The sequence below is a fragment of the Mesitornis unicolor genome, unplaced genomic scaffold (assembly GCF_000695765.1).
Source record: "Mesitornis unicolor isolate BGI_N332 unplaced genomic scaffold, ASM69576v1 scaffold19024, whole genome shotgun sequence".
Lineage (NCBI taxonomy): Eukaryota > Metazoa > Chordata > Aves > Mesitornithiformes > Mesitornithidae > Mesitornis > Mesitornis unicolor.
Window position 1 is genome coordinate 43,373 of NW_010178388.1, and position 16,405 is coordinate 59,777.

Sequence of the window (16,405 nt, forward strand, 5' to 3'; positions counted from 1 at the left end):
TAAAAAGGCATTAGCTCTGTAGCACTCGTTAGCCCCATACCACTCGTTAGCCCCATACCACTCGTTAGCCCCTCTCTCACCACTGACGGCCTCTGCCACCCCTCCCAACAGCAGCCGGACATCTCCAGCACACACACGGCCGTCCCCCAGCAGCCGTCCCCATCTGACGTGGCACAGGGACACCACGACACCCATCTGTGCTGGTAGTGGCCACTGTGGAGATCTCACCGGGGCCTTTCCCTTGGCTGTACATCAAACCTGCAGCTCCGGACGAGCTTTTCACCTGCAGCCTGCACTTCTCTTCCTCCAGACACGCTCTGTGTGCGGCTCAGCAGGAGGAGAGCAGAGGATGCACCACCGGGACCTCACCAAGGGAGGAGTCTGTCCTTAGCAGATCTCCACCACCTTCCTCCTCTGCTGTGGATGCAGGACTTGTGAACACAGGTCTGATCCCAGGCGCTTACAGGGACTAGGTACAGCTCTGTGTCCCTTCAGGCTGGGACAGGAACCTCCGACAGCCTCAACCCAAACTGCTTCCTTAACACCCACACTCGCCTGCTTGCCCACTTCCTTACTAGAAGTAAAGAATTTTCTCTTTACTGTAAGTCATGATACCGTAACTTCCCCTGCTAGAGAGTGTCCAAAGAGAGCGATGATCATTACTCTGGATGGATGATTTTTAAACATACAGACATTATATAAATACATATCAGATCAATGTAAACCATATCACTTTATACACACCTACAGAAATTTATCTTTAAACAAATTACAGGCAGACTAGAGAAGCCATCCAGACTAAGGATGGACACACACACTTCACATGCCCAGCTTCAAACACCCACACCCCAAAGGGACAGAAACGGGCTCAGAGGTACACGACTTCTGACCTGAGGAGGTACATTACCACTTCCCATCAGCACCACACCGGACCCACACCTCCCTTCCCGTACCCCGTGCTCACCCTGCTGCACCCCGCACCGCACAGCCTGGTTCTGGGAACACACTCCTCTTCCTCCTGCTGCTGGGAGCACCGCACCCCACATCAAATCCCGTCCCTGCCTACACCCACCCTCCTTTGAGCCCCTCTGAAGAACAGGTCACTTCCACTCGGGCGCTTAAGTACAGCCTCTAATGGCTAAAATTACAGAGCCCAGCTTTTAACAACCAGGGTCAGCTCTCAACGACCACAGTAATATAAAAATTGTGTGTTGCTATTTATACTTCAGACGTTGTGCAGCGCTGGATTACGAGAATCGATCAGATCCGTGCTGCTCAGGGGACACCACCAGGCTTTCAGTGCTCCGGTGTCTGGGTTTGGAGATACCGTACAGGAACGTTATCTGGCTAAAAACTCCGGAATCTGAATGTCTTCTTGTGTTTGTTTCGACAGCAGGACCTTAGGATGGCCAAAATACCGGTGTCATAACAAATATCAGTCTGCTCAAGGACGTGGCTGAACTAAAATGCACTGGTAACAGATAAAGCAACAGACAAACCTGCTGAATACTGAACATCAATAAATAAGACATCATTTCCAATGGGCATGGTGTCTCCAACAGGCTTTTAACAGGGACAGGTTTTGTACTGCATTACACAGCACGTTTCTCCACATGTGCAAAATCCCATTAAAAGAAACGAACCAGGAGTTTTGACCAAGAAAGACCTGGGAATTTTGCCTTTACTCTGATACAAACCAGTTTCATATTGAAGTGAAACACTCATGCATCCACACAGAGCCATGTGTCAGTTAGCCATGGATGTTGCCTACATACGCACACACACACAAATTTCAAAGCAAACACACCGACAGCTCTACTGCAAAAGGAGCACAACAGGCTCCCCATGGCTACCTCGCTATCCGGTCTGTGCAGAGTTACCTGATCTTGTCCCTTCTCCTCTCCTCCCCTCTCTTTCTCTATTAACAACTCCCAGTGCCTCTTCATAAAGTCCTGTTCACATCCCCATCACCTCTCTAAAGATAATCCAGTATCTTTCCTTTTTTACCTCCTCTGAGTTCCCTTTTTCCTGCGCTCCTATGTATAAAAATACACTGCCAAGTCTCCTAGCATGGACTCTCTGCGTATTGACATCCCCACTGAACCCATCCTGCGGTTCCCTCGACCCTCTGCAGGTCTGCAAGTCACGGGGTGCTATTGAGGAACACTCCTGAAAGCTTCACATGTCAACACCCCCCCCCACAGGACCACTGGTGCCAGGAGGGGCCTCTTCCTCTGCGGCACAGCTCTGTACACTGAAATCACCACTCGAACTCAGTAACCACTGCAGCTTGCAGCAGCAGTGTTATTGCTGCTGGCTTGTATTTCTGTTTTCCAAAACCATCAAATGACGGTACCACCCCATCGCCAGTTGAGGTACACAAGGGATGGCCTGATGAGGAACACTGGGTGATGCAGGGCATCCTCTCAGTAAACACCTGGAGCCAGCATGAAAACACCCAAAACACCACGGCTTGCTGGGAAATGAGGTTTCTGTAGCATTCAAAACCTCAAATGAAAAACGGGACCAAGATAATTCAGTGATGGAAGGTATTAATTTCTAGTTATCCACACAACCAATGTGCCACTGTAAGACTGGACTGTACTGCTCACACATCCCTAATTCAAAGCATCAACACCCATCCTTCCCAAAACCACAGCATTGCCTAGGTTGGAAAAGACCTTTAGGATCATCGAGTCCAACCATAGACCCAGCACTGCCAACCCCCATCACCAAACCATGTCCCCAAGCACTCATGTCCCATCTGTTGAACCCCTCCAGGGATGGGGACTCCACCACTGCCCTGGGCAGCCCCTTCCAGTGCTTGACAACCCTTTTGGTGCAGAAATTGTCCCTAATATCCAACCTAAACCTCCCCTGGCACAATTTGAGGCCATTTCCCCTTATCCTATTGCTTGTTATTGGGAGAAGAGACCAACCTCCACCTTGCTGCAAATGACACCAAGTATTTTATTTAAACATAGTATGTATCCACACTGCTAACACATTGCCCCTGCTACCCAGACCCTTTGTGCAGGCTGTACGAAGGTGGCTACTTATTACCCAAGGAATTATTTTCACATGTTGGTACTTCCAAAGGGTTATACATGATTTACTGGAAAATACCTGGCGCTTTTATTCCAGAGATACATTCATGCCTTATAAGCTTTAATTACGTTTCAAACCCATACTTCGAGGAGAAGTATTTATACTTTAGATGGAAGATTCAACGTGTGGAGGTAAGGTAATATCACCAATCGGTGCCAGTCTGCACTAACACCTTCCAGCCCAGTCTCCTCTCTTCTCATGCTCCTTGACCCAGCGGCACAGGCAGGTTACGTGGTTCCCCATTCCTAGGCAGAAGTGAAATGCAATTTGCACCTTTGGTGCTCAAGTGCCCGGAGATGTTTATGTCTGAGGAACTCCGCTCCAGACAACGGTGCAGAAGGACCTGTGCATCTCTTTGATACAAATTCCTCTTTCACAAAACGTTCCAAGAGTCTGAAACAACAAAACCATTATTCATCTTTCAGCTTCCTTCACTGCTGTGCTCTCAAGGAGGCTCTGGATCTCATCCTGCTCTCAGGAAGCTTAAACCCAGGCAATGCTTGCACTGGAGCAGAGCTAACCACGTACAGAGTCTGCCCCTCACCTGCTGCATGAACAGGGACATGGGTTTTATCTTGTGCCGCTCTGGAGGAATCCCACAGCCTGAGCAGGATCTGCAGGCACTGCAGGTCTGCACTGAGGAGAGAGACAACCCCACACCAAAAACCAAGGCTGCATCTCTCCAAGGGGGGAATAATCTGTCCTCTGTAGCCAGCTTCCCCATCACAGCTCAACAGGCATCACAGCTCATCCATCGTCTCCTACCTGCAAGTGTGTGTGGGCAAAGCAAACTTCCCCATCCAGCTGAGCCAACAACCTCAGCCAAGACGTTGGCAATTACCAAAACCACCTGAGACTGGGTCCTCCCTGAGGATTCCATCTCCTCACAGACAACACAGCAACTTGGCGAGACTGAAAACCAGGAGGAAATACTCAACAGTCACCAGACACCTCCACAGCTCGCCAGGTACAGCAGCTCCTTGGTTAATGCTGGCACGTGGCAGTTAATGAAGTACCAGCGGTGAGAGAGACCTGTTGTACACCAAGGAAATGAAGGAGGGGTAACAAACACGTTCTCGATGTCGTCTGGGAAACAAGCACACCCTGCATCCAAGTGTCTAGCTCAGGGCAGCCAGCGCTCAGACTAGTGAGGAAGACTGAGTAGTATTTACTGACAACAAACTTCAAAACAGAGCAATACTGGAGTATGAAGGCATCCAGAGAGCCTCTGCTGTTGTCTTGTGGCACACACATTTACCTCAGGCTCTCCCCTGACTCGTCTCCTGCAGCGCAGGGGAAACGGTTACAGACAAGAGATACGGAGTTTCTGCTAATATCAGTGTTTAGCAGAATGCTTCATCTCAGGCTACAGAAACTGAAAGTAGGAAACTGCTCATGGTACAGAACTGATGGGGCACCAAGGTTGCCAAAAGCAAATGCTCCCTGCCAAACGTGTAACTTAATTCACTTCAGCTCTCTCATCCCAGGCATAAATTTGGTGCCATCTGCCCAAAAACTTCGACTTTGCTGCTCAAGGACAACCCTACAGCTCCTACACCCCACAGTCTGTTTCCTAACCAACCACAAACCAAGGGCTCATCCAACAGCCGCTTGCTCCAAACAGAAATCTGAGGAGGGAGATGAAGGGGAGAGAACACCCTGCCCGTCCTGTCACACCCACACCTCTTCTAAGGACACTCAGTGCAATAATCCCATCTTCCCAGGTAGTTTTGTGTACAAAACCACTGCGAGCGATTCCTCATGGTGGTGGTGCTGCTCAACAACAAACCAAACCATGCTGCTACATCAAAACATAAGGAGTGGGGAGAAAGAAGGAGAAAGTATTTCATAAAAGTGAGTTTTCTTTCCAGTATTTCCTCACTTTAATGGCTTAATACTGAAACACTGAAGTAAACAGAATAAAAATCCTCTTTAAAAGAGGTTGAGGATGCCATTCCCAAAAAAACATCCCAGCAACTGCAAGGGGAAGTTTCTACCCTATGAAAATGCCTTTTCCCAGTTTTCACACTGATAGAGAACTGTCAGCAAAAACAGCTTTATGAAGCCTCTCGCAGTCACCGATGCATCGTTTTCTGATACTGGAAGTTCGGCTGGAAGCTGCACAGTGAGCTGTAGTGAGTGACCTGTCCACAATCAGCACCAACCAAACACTGCAGTTACCACTTTCAAACACAGTAAAAACCCCCCAAGAAAGCAGCAGGTTCTACCTGATCCTATTTGGAGGATTTCTGGCTGTTGTTTAGGCAATTCTGTGTCACTTGATTCCTGTGAATACATCATCCACGTACACAACCCACTTGCATTAGCTTAAAAAGCACATTTCATCGGGGTGCAATGCTAGAGGTACAGAGGTTCAGTATTGGTAGACCTCTTGAAGGAATCAAGAAATTAAGAAATGCCATGCTCAGGACGACACACTCCTGAGTCGGGAATGCCACAGTTTTCAATGCAATCCATGTATTTGGAATTAATATTCATGAACTGCTAATAAAACTCAAGGTATTCGTAACTTGTGACGGCTGCTACTGAAGAAGTGGGTGTTTCAGTGGCTGTTTCTTTTTAAACATAATCAAACCTTACAAAAGTTGATGAGATCCAAGGACTTCCATAAAGTGAAGCAAAAAAAGAGTATTAAAACGATGTTCCTACAGGCCCTTCCTTAGCACACCGTGGTATCTGTCACGCTGTGTTCTTGTGCCAGCTGGATCGTATCTTTCAGTAGACTCCTGCACAGAGCTGGTACTGGGAACCTCTGCCTCCAGTTACAACCTAGAGATTTGGTCTGTGGAAACACTGCAAAGTGTTAGCATGTCAACACACCCACTACAGCTGCCTCCTTTCCAGCCTTCAGTGACAATGCGAACCACCAGCTTAATGAATCCACAAAGTAAAACCCTCGCAAACACAAAATACTCCTAGTAACGGTGTTTAACTCTCTTATTCTGCCTTTTTTTTGCAAAAAACCTGAAGTACGGGGTGACTGGGGTAAAGGGTAAGCAACGTTTGTGTCAGCTCAGACGCTGTTTCATGATTTCATATAAAAGCAAAAGCCGATTTTAAAATTCACGTGTGGTTGTTAGCTGCGTTTCACACATGGGAATGGAATTTCAGATGGTCAAACCTAATTAACCAATCTGTTACCAAGCAGCAATGGTTTACTCTGGATTTTCTAACACCACTGAGATGGGATTCCCTTCTGATGACTTCATTAAAAGAATAAATTTTAATAAGACTGTGAACAATGGCTGTAGCTCACTTCATCCTAAAGATGCTTTCAGCATTCACATGCCTATACAATATATAGTATATAGTATATAGTATGTAATATAATATAAATGTAATATAGAATATAGAAAATATATAACCCATGTTCTGCTTTGTGTGACTGTCTTTGCCGTGGAAGCACCTGGCACAGACCTTCAGACCCAAAGGCTGCTTTCAGTCAGCCGTGGACACCTTTGGGCACTCTGTAAACCACGCCTCTCCCTCCAGGCCAGCATGGTACGAGGTGGGCACTCTGCAGCCCGGACTGGACACCGCACTGATACCATGAACACGACTGCCCGTCCTCAAGGGATCGAGCAGCGCCAGCCAGCATCGCTCACTGCTGGAGTTACAGAGCACTGCGGTCACCGACAGCAGAGAATGAGCCCTGAGCTTCTGGATGATGCTCAGCACCGCGATGAAATGTTCACAGCCCCATTACCTTTTATTTGAAGACTGATTTTAAATGTGATTTTTCATGCAGTTGTTTCTAAATGCGCAGATGTGATTAATTTGCTTTAAGTTGCCTGAGGATTTCCTAGCACGGCAGATCAGTGAGATCCAACTGCAATTCACAGGACAGGCTGATCCACGTCTTCAGGTGTCCATTCACACACACACAAATATTTCTCCTTTGCATTCAGAGAACCTCTGAGGTTATGATGAAAACTTGGTCCCTGTCCCCCTAGCACCAGCCCATCCCGCCCAAGGTTTGAAGGATCCGTGACCCTGGGAGCAGACTCTGCAGCTCAGTCTAAAGGCACCAAGGCCTCGTTACTTGTGGACATTGAGGAGGGGGCGACGTGGACAAGGAGCCATCATCTTTCTGCTTCCATCTTCCTCTCGCTTTCGACATCCTGATCCCGCTGGCAAGGTGATGTGGGAGGAGAGATACACCAAGCTTGTAGAAGGCTGAGATTTCCTTCAAACTAATGACCTCGACCAACTCAAACAGCAGTGAGGCATTTGTCGACCTGCAGCGATGATCTCTGTGAAATGACAATGCCTGAGTCTCCAAATCACTTCCATGCAATGGTAAAAAAACCACCTGCAATGTTGGCAAATATGCGCCTGTGATCAGAATGGTCAGTGTGTTTAGCACGTGGATCTCCTTCCTTTCTTGTCCACAATCTTCTCCTGCTCTCCAGTTCCTCCAGTTCAGAGTATTCTGTTTTCCCCATCCTTTTTCATGCATACACCGCTTTATTTCTCCTTCCCTCTCTTGCATACCCTGTTACCCCTGCACTCTCTTTCTACCTCAACTTCTTTCCCCCTTTTCTCTTCCCCACAAACCCGGCTTCTCTAAATTCCTGATCCTTTGAAGATTGCTCCCCACTGAGCCCAACGACAGCCTCCTCTCCCTGCTAAAACCTTTCCTTTTCCCTGCTCACACACAGCTGGGCCTGCTGGCCCTTTTACCGTGTGTGGTCCCTGCAGGCTGTTCAGGACAGGACTGCTCTTCCCTTTGCAGGACAGAGAGGAAGGAGCCTCTCCAGAGGCGTTTCTAAGCAGGCTCTCACGGCAGCTGACAACAGCTCTCCTCGGCCGCAGGGCAATGCTCTGATGGCGACTGACTCTTCCCCAGGCAGGGTACCAAAGCGCGAGTCAAGGCTTCCCCCGGAATCTGGATTTGGTTGCACGAGCAATGACAGTAGCTGACCAGCGAGACGTTGTTTTTGTGTGCTCCCCGCTTCTGCGCGGCCGTTTTCCTCCATGGCTTCCTCCAACAGCTGACAGGATGATCCCCATCCTATCTGCACAGCCCGGTACAGTGGGGCCAAGGCTCCTTCGGTGCTGTGTTGATACCCAGGATCCGAACCTGGGGTCTGGGCGCAGCACCGGCAGGAAATGAGAGCCCTCCTTGCTCCCGGAGCCTGCCTGCCGCCTTGCACCAGACTGGGCACGAAGGCAACGCGGGCAGGATGCGTGCAAGATCGGAGCTGAAGCGGTGCCCAAGCGCGTGGCAAGGGTCCAGATGGCTGTGGTAGCTCACATGACCGGAGTCACATCAGAACAAAATGAAAACAAAACCATATGCCACGTCCCCTTCGCTCTCTTGCTCTGCCTTTCTCCTGGCTATTGCCCCAGGTCTCTCTGTCGGTATGGATAACAGTACGTTAATTATCTCTATGTCATGAATAACAATAACCCCTCTTTTACATTAGAGATCACAGATTACCACAAAATTATACTCATGTAAGGGTCAAGGGAGTGTAAGGGTCTAAAGGGAAGTTATATTTCTTCATTAAATCCTTCTTTTTATCTGGTACGCTGTATACTTATAAAAGAGATCATTAACTTTACACGTCTATGTTGCTATATGCTATAGAAATATCTACTCACAACCTGCTTGTATCTCAGGGGGAGTATTCAAAAGCATCATGGCAGTGGCAGCATCAATGTCAGGATCTGGAAAAATCAACCAATAAATAGATTATTTACAACTGGGCCAATCTCCTCGCCCCCGCTGCTAAACTCTAGGTTCAACCCAACCTCCGCAGTGAAAAGGCACACGAGTTCGTTATTCAGAGGGCTCGGTGACCACACATTGAATTTACCCCCAGACTTGCACACGATCCCATTGCTACCATTAAGGAAAGCGCAGCGATGAGCGTCACCAAACCACACTCGTGTGTGCACGGTACCTTTGCTGTCAGCCTCACGAATTCACTGTTTAACGCTGTGGAGAATATTTAGGTTTCATTACAGAGCAGCTGTGAAAGCCGGAGCAACATCGCAATTGGGAAGCAGCACACAGGGCTGAGCTGACAGCAGAGAGGGAAAGCGCAAGGAGCACCCACACCCGAGCAAGAGCAGCAGACGACACCGGTCATTTGGATTTGTCCAAAGGGTTTCAGCGATGTCTGAGAGAGCGCTGGAGCCAAACCGCTACAATTAAGGAGGGAAAAACAGAAACTAAGATCCCACTGAAGCGCCAACTGATCTGCATCCTCATCCACTGTCGCTTTAATACAAGCAAAAATCATCGGCCGGCTGCTGCTGCTCTTAAATTGGTTTCTGAATCCATCACGCACAGTTGACAGATGGCAAGTTAGAGACGGAACAAGCTATGATCCTTTGGTGACTGTATCTGCTCGCTCCGCTCACGGCTGCCATGGAGATGGGGGTAGCAATGCCAACAGTACAGCCCAGCGCTCAAGGAGCTGAAAGGGGCATCTGCCCCGGCCAAGCTCCAGCTGCCCGGGGCACCACGGCACGGGAGGTCTGTGACAGGGGACGTCTGTGACAGGGGATGTGCTGATAGCACGGCCAAAGGAACGGAGTGCGACTGAGGTGGGCACAGAAACACACACCCCAAAAACCTGCGCCTCTGCGCCGCTAAACCAGAGACCAGTGAGTGTGCCTGTGCTGTTCGGGTTGGGCTGGTTTCCTTCCCCACTTGTCCGTATTTGTACTAAATTACACACAAAAACATTCAATTTACTGCTAATAGCTCCACGGTGCTTGATTTTGGCTATTATGTTGGAAAATGACTTCTCGCTGTTAAAAATGTACGTACATTGTACCTTTATGTCGTTCAAATCTATCTCCTGTAGAGTAATGCGATGTGGTATAAAGTCCTGCAATTTATTAACAATACAAATGACACAGACAGGATTTCAATATCTGCTTAAGCAAAACAGAAATCGAGCTGACCGGTTAAGAAAGAAAAGGGGTTTTTTATTAGTTTAAGTAAGTACTATTTTTCTAGGAATAGCTGGAAATACACTTCTAATAGCAACACCATTATTTAATCACTGAAAGTGCTTACGGAGCAGCAGTAGTGGGTGTAACACTGCCATTATTTAATCACTGAAACAGCTTACGGAGCAGCAGTAGTGGGTGTAACACTGAAGCTGAAGCAGACTGAATTACTATAAAAGGTGCCCAGATACTGGAACGTGGATGCTTTTCTGTCTCCTGGACAGGCCAGCACATCCCTTTCCAAAAGTGACCAGACACTTCACCAACCTGTGCTCATCCCCAGAATCAGTGCTCCCGCTGCAGGCACCTACACTGAAACTGCCATTTCCAAACAGCCCCATCCCCAAACTTGTGCTGCGCTGCCGTGACTGGGTCCACACAACAAGAGTTTCCCTTCAGTCAAACCGAGGGGGGTGACGTATCTACCATTAAAAAGCAAGACAAAATGCAAAGAGGTCTGAGAAATAATGCCAAGCCAAAGCCGAGCTCATCTCTTCCATACCGTAACTTCAGAAGGTTGTCAGGGATTGAATTTACCCTGTCATGATTCGTACAGCCAGCTGCAGCATCTGTCTACTGGCTGTTCTACATTTTGTTTTCCTTTTTTTCCCCTTTAAACAAGGTCCCACCACCGGGTGACATCGCAGCATGTTGTTAATTCTGCTGTTGAAAGAATAAAAGGACACAACCAGAAAAACCGCATTTCCCGCGGACTCTGGGCTTTATTTGTGTCACATTCTGTGCAATAAAAACCCCCAAAACCAGTTTATCTTGAGGCGCATTCTTCGCCTTCAGACTGCTAACATCACCAGCACGTCTGTGCAGTGCCTTCACGGCACTGAAAGGGTTGTCCACAGCACACAACGGCACCCACGGCACCTGTGTGCCACAGCACAGCCGAGACCCAAGCCCATCCACGCCGGCTCTGGTGTCTCGCTCTGTTTCGTGGGTATATCCATTCAGACAGCTATCCCGTACCATGGCAGAGCTGAGGGGCTTTGGCTGGTGTTCGGGGTCCAGGACAACGTGATTTGGGGTGTCCAGAAGCACAGAGAAGAGAGGGCCTGGCTGCACAAGAAAGCCAAGGGCCGAGGCCAAGCGGTCACAGACCGTGCAAAGAGGTGCGGAAGGAACATCCGAGGGCAAAGGAAAAGGCCAGTTCACTGTTGTGGAGTGGTTTTGCTCTCAATTTGGAGGTGTTCTCCTGAGAGGGATGTCAAGAAGAGCCCAGAAGCAGCCATAAAGATAGCGGATGAAGGGCATCTCTCCCTGCACTGGCGTTTCCTGCCTACATCTCTGGTTCCCACCAGTGCCCCGCTGCCAACAGCCCCTTCCTGAAGCCTCCTCCATGCGGATCCTCTCTCCAGCAGCAAGGGCTGACCCTGTGAGGCCTCATCCAGCCTGGGACCAGGTCCTCTCCCTCCTCCCTGCCTGTCTGTGCTTGTGACGCCGTGGGTTTCCTGAGACCCCTGCCCTGCCCAGGGCTGCGATCAGCTCGAAGGCTCCTGAAGTGATTAACAGTGGGTGGTTAGTGAGACCTGATTGCAGGAACACTTTCCCTAGGAAATCAGGTTAAAAATAACGACGTGCAAAGTTTTGGAATTCAGAAAATTGCTTATTTAAATGAACGCATTCTGGTTGCTTTTTGCTAATTAAAGCAAGCGGTGAATGGGCTGCATACACAAACCGTATGTTCATTTTTAACTGGTAGAAAGTAGAGGGTGCCCAAATTTCCCTGCTAAAGAGGAAAGTAAGAAACAAACAAGGAAGAGGAAGGACTGCGGGTGCCGATACAAGAAGGAAGAGTACACCAAAGTCCCAAGCAGGCAACATCAGAGTGACAAAGAACAGTGACAGGAATTGCAGCCAAGGCTCTCCCCAGCAGGCGACTTCTGTCCCTGCACTCAGTGCTGCTGCCACCCGCAGTCTCAGAGCTTGCTCCCTCATCCACCTTCACAGGGCACCAAGGAACGACCTGGAAGACGCCTCAAGTGCTTACACAACTGAGGCACCAAAGTGAACATCCCATGCAGACCAGCACCAAAAAGGGGCAGGACCCCAGCTCAGCTCAGGCCCTGCCCTCACACTGCGAGTCCGCTGTGACTTTTGCCAGCGCTGCTGCCAAAGACAAAACTTCTTTGGATGAAGAAGTCCCAAACCCGATGGCGGGTCTGTTCACTGCGTTTTAGATTCAAGCCTCTGCGAAGCAAAGTCATCGAGCACCAAATGGGTGAAGAGCAGCCAGACCTGGGGAAGGAACCTACAACTCCCCGCTCTGGTGGGTGCTCGAGGCGCGCTGTGAGCCAAACTTCGCTGTTACCTGCGCGCATCCTGCACCAGAGGTGGAGTGGCAAACAGGAGACGTGACGTATTCTGGCAGGAGATTCCATGCCGATACTCAGCAGGCAGAGAATAACCCCCCGGTAGCACTGTTTGTTCTAGAACGGACAAGGAATGATTAAGCCCAAACAGGTATCTGGGAAGGCTGGACGTGACAGCTGTGCTTTTATTACACGTGTGACCTCTGAGCTGAGCTCGTTTCACTCACACAGTTGGTTTTTATAGCCATTCACATTATTTTGGTATTTTTTATTTCAGACTTTGGTCTGATTTCGCCAAATGCTTTAAATCCGTGCCCTGCCAACTGAATCGTAATAAAGATTAGGATAGCACAGTCCCCCTTGATTTTGCTAGGAGGTATTTATTTTCACAGCCATGCTGTAAGGTTTTAAAGAAAACAGCAGTCGAAGCAGTTCAAAGCAACCATGGCCTGAATTTTCCAGCACAGATGCCTAGAGAGACGCACTTAAGATGCATATTTAGGTACTACTAAAATGTTACGGCCAGCTGACGTAAAAAATACAGTTAGTAAATAAACCGCGCCATCTGTACACTACAACCACTGCCACGTTATCTCATCAGGAAGGAATTTATAAGATCTTCTTTAAATTAAAAGTTGCGATGTCCAAACCAGGACCGTTTTTGTACAGAATCTCTGTTTGAGATGCTGCTTTTCGGCCCCTTCACCTCTGCCTGAGCATCCTCCTCTGCTTTTCTCCACCCAGACGCTCTGCTCCAGCTGGAACGCACAAACCTCCCTGCCACCGCGCTCGGGAGATCAAAGTCTGGGTTATTCCCTTTCTACAGGACCAGTCTTTGTACTGCCCACCCCAGTTCCTTGCACAGCCCACTCCCACACAGTTTTGTGCTTTGATTCTTGGCTATTCTCCATTTTCAGCAGCAGGAAAATGTCGCAAAAGCAACACTTTGTGTCTTCCACCTTTTACCTTGGGGCTTATTAAACAGCACGAGAGCAAACAGCAGCTTGGCCCTGTTTAACGTGTCTGTTAAACTGTGCCTTTTCCCTTCCCACACCACCGCGGTGAACCTTGGGACGAGTCAGGTTAGGTCAAAGACACAGAGAATAGTTAACAGAGCGAAGGCTTTCTTCCCTGTTCGGTTCGGTTTGGTTTTTCCCTATTTTTAATTTCTTCTGCCTGATGACAGAATAAGAACAAAGCTGCTAAAATAGAACTGCGATGTGCAAGACAGACAGAAGTACCTGACGGGAACTGCAAGTACCGTGACGGTGTCAAACTCCCTGCGAAAGGCTGCCACCGAGTCCACCTCTGAAATACTTAAATGAGGCTGAGAAGAGCTCCCAAATAAACAGAACATCTGTGGGGGCGCAGGGAACCGAGCTCTGGGGAAGAAACAGGACGTTGTATTGGCACCTCACCACCAGTGCCCACAGCCCAGGGATGGCAGCGCTGGGAGCTGCTGGTGGAGGGGAGGGGATTCCAGGGGCAACGCACAACCGCCTCGGCTGATCCCCTCTGCTCCAGTTTGAGTCTCAGGAGGAGACAGGTCTGGGTCTGAACAAACCAGTCATTTTTATAATAATATAAGTTCATTTCCAGATCTGCCACGTAAGCTACGGCACAGATTATTCTGAGAGGTCTGATTGTCAAAAATATAAAACATTTGTACCAGAAACCCTTTTCCTGCTTCTCTATGTCATTAAATCTGCATCGACATGAAGCTACACATACAATTTCTATTTTCTTACCACCATTTCATCAGCTGAACAACTGTATAAACAAAGGTGCAATGTGTATTCTTCTTAAAAACATTACCTTTAACGCAAAGAACAGGAGAAAGAGTTATTAGCGAAGGTCTCGCACGTGCCCAGACTCAAGGAGGTCCATCTATCTTGTGGAAAGCTGCAAGAAGCCAACACAGCATCCTAACTTTTCATCTCAGTAGTGAAGATGAAGGTCAACGAACTGCTGAAAGAAAGACTCACAACGCTGAGATCTGTTTTACCAGTGCCAGATAGAAATCTTTTAAGAGACAGCTGACTAAAGAGATGATAAACATCTTACACATAAAAATGGTGTATCAGAATACATTCTCTGCTTAACAAACAAGGCGGAGATGTTGACTTTGGTTTTGTTCCTTTATTTTAAAAGCAATTTCATGTTTCGGTGTACACTACCGGCAGGCTTAATTTTCAGTGCTGAAGAATGTGAAAATCCAGGTTACCCATCACAAAGGTGACGGTGAAGTCCTTCTGACTCCATCCCGCCTGTGTGGGAAACAGCAGCTGGAGAAAGCACTGGGCAGCGAGACCTCTTCACGCAGTGAGCGAGCTCCCAAACTCACCACGTGCACCGGTTGTGCCTAAAGCAGCTGCTGGACGTTTAAAACAACAAAAAGGAACTGAAGCGTTCTCCTGACAGCAGCGAGAGCTGCAGCTGTAATCCACACGGCACTCGTACGTGCAGGCACGCCAGAGCACGAGCAGGCCCTGCGGAAGGGGATCAGCGGGCAGCATCCTGCGGGGCTCAGCCCCACACTGTGCAGCTGGGCAGCCTGACTGCAGCCAGGACAAAATCAGTGCTTCCACTAACATGAATCACCAGTGTGGTTCGTGCTGGTCTCACAGGAGAGAAAACCCCCTCTGCACTGGTGTGGATCTCGTTTCTCCTGCAGCTCCCCAGCGCAGCCACCCATCCGTGTCCCTGCTGGTGAACGGCCCAGCCAAGCGGGTGGCAAAGCTGCCTCAAAACGAGGCCTTAACGTGAGTGAGTACGACGCCTTCTTGGCAATTCTGAGCTTACAACCAGGTAGAAAAATGCCCCACATTTCTTTTTGTACTCCAAAACTCAAACAAACTCCAGTGAGAGCTGGTCGATGGATTGCACCCTGAGTTTTGGGACTCCTTGTCCATGCGGCACACAGGCGTCTCTGGGCCTTCACAGAGACCTGCGTCACGTACGTACGGCAAACGGCTCGTAACGCTGCCAGCTCCAACTCAACTTACTGCCACCATCTGTGCGTCAGATCTGTGTCTGCGAGAACCAACCTTAATAACGTTTAGTACTCAGATCTATTACAACCAAACTAACTGCAGAGGAGGCACTTGCCTGGCCTCCCTCCCCATCTCCATCTTTCACCATCGCCCGTCCCCTTTTGGGAGAGGCGGCTGCACCCACCAGACACCCTCCTGACCCACCCCACCACCCTTCATGGCCCGAAGATGAGCAGCTTCCATGTGCTCTGGACCTCTCTGCTTCTCTTCTCCCCGTCTCCAGCAGGGGGTGGACAAATCTCAAGTACGAGGGTGGTGGATCTCCAGAGAAGAAAACGCAAAAGAAAAAAGCTCCTATTTGTTTCTTATTTTGATGCCATCATTCACAGGCAAACAGCTGCCTTGCACGCAGCCAGGAACAGAACTGACAACCTTAGGGGATCCTCTGCTCTCCCCTCCCCAGCACAAACCTGATGCCCCAATTTAGGAACAATTATACATAAATCTGGTGCAACGTTTCATGCGAGACAACAGAAATGCCAGTGGCACATATTGCACTCTGTGTTGTAAAAGCCACAGATACTCATCCATCGGGAACACGGCAATGAAAATTTTTCTATTTGATGCAAAATTATCAGAGAAACATTAGCAAGTTCAGGACCTGGCAGTGACGGGACTCCTCGGATTGCACAGTGATTACGCAGCTATGGAAAACAGTGCAAAGCCTTCCAGCGGCTGCAGAAAAGCCGTGTCACTCACTCACTGCAGAGGAGACTCGCAGCGGTAATTACGTCTGATTAAAAATCAATGTTACTGGACTTGAAGTTGGCTGGGAAGGGCCTGGAAAATACAAACCCCAAACTCTGCATGCTGGGAAAGCACTGAGCCACGTCTTTTACCAGGGATGAGCGTAAGCAGCTCCCTTCCTTTCGGTTTCAAGGCACAGGATTGGTTTAGGTTGGTTTTCATGTCATTACTGGGTATTTTAATAGA

At 48.8% G+C, this 16,405-nt stretch overlaps 1 protein-coding gene across 1 annotated transcript in view; it reads right to left on the reverse strand.

Annotated features, from left to right (window-relative positions):
- LOC104539026 (forkhead box protein N3-like) overlaps positions 1 to 8,802 on the reverse strand; it is a gene marked incomplete at its 5' end in the record, with an annotated part of 19,028 nt that extends 10,226 nt beyond the window's left edge. Inside the window, one exon of the mRNA XM_010182444.1 lies at positions 8,737 to 8,802. Coding sequence (XP_010180746.1) covers positions 8,737 to 8,802 — 66 coding nt within the window. The remainder of the gene's footprint in view (positions 1 to 8,736) is intronic.
- Between the last annotated feature and the right edge of the window lie 7,603 nt (positions 8,803 to 16,405).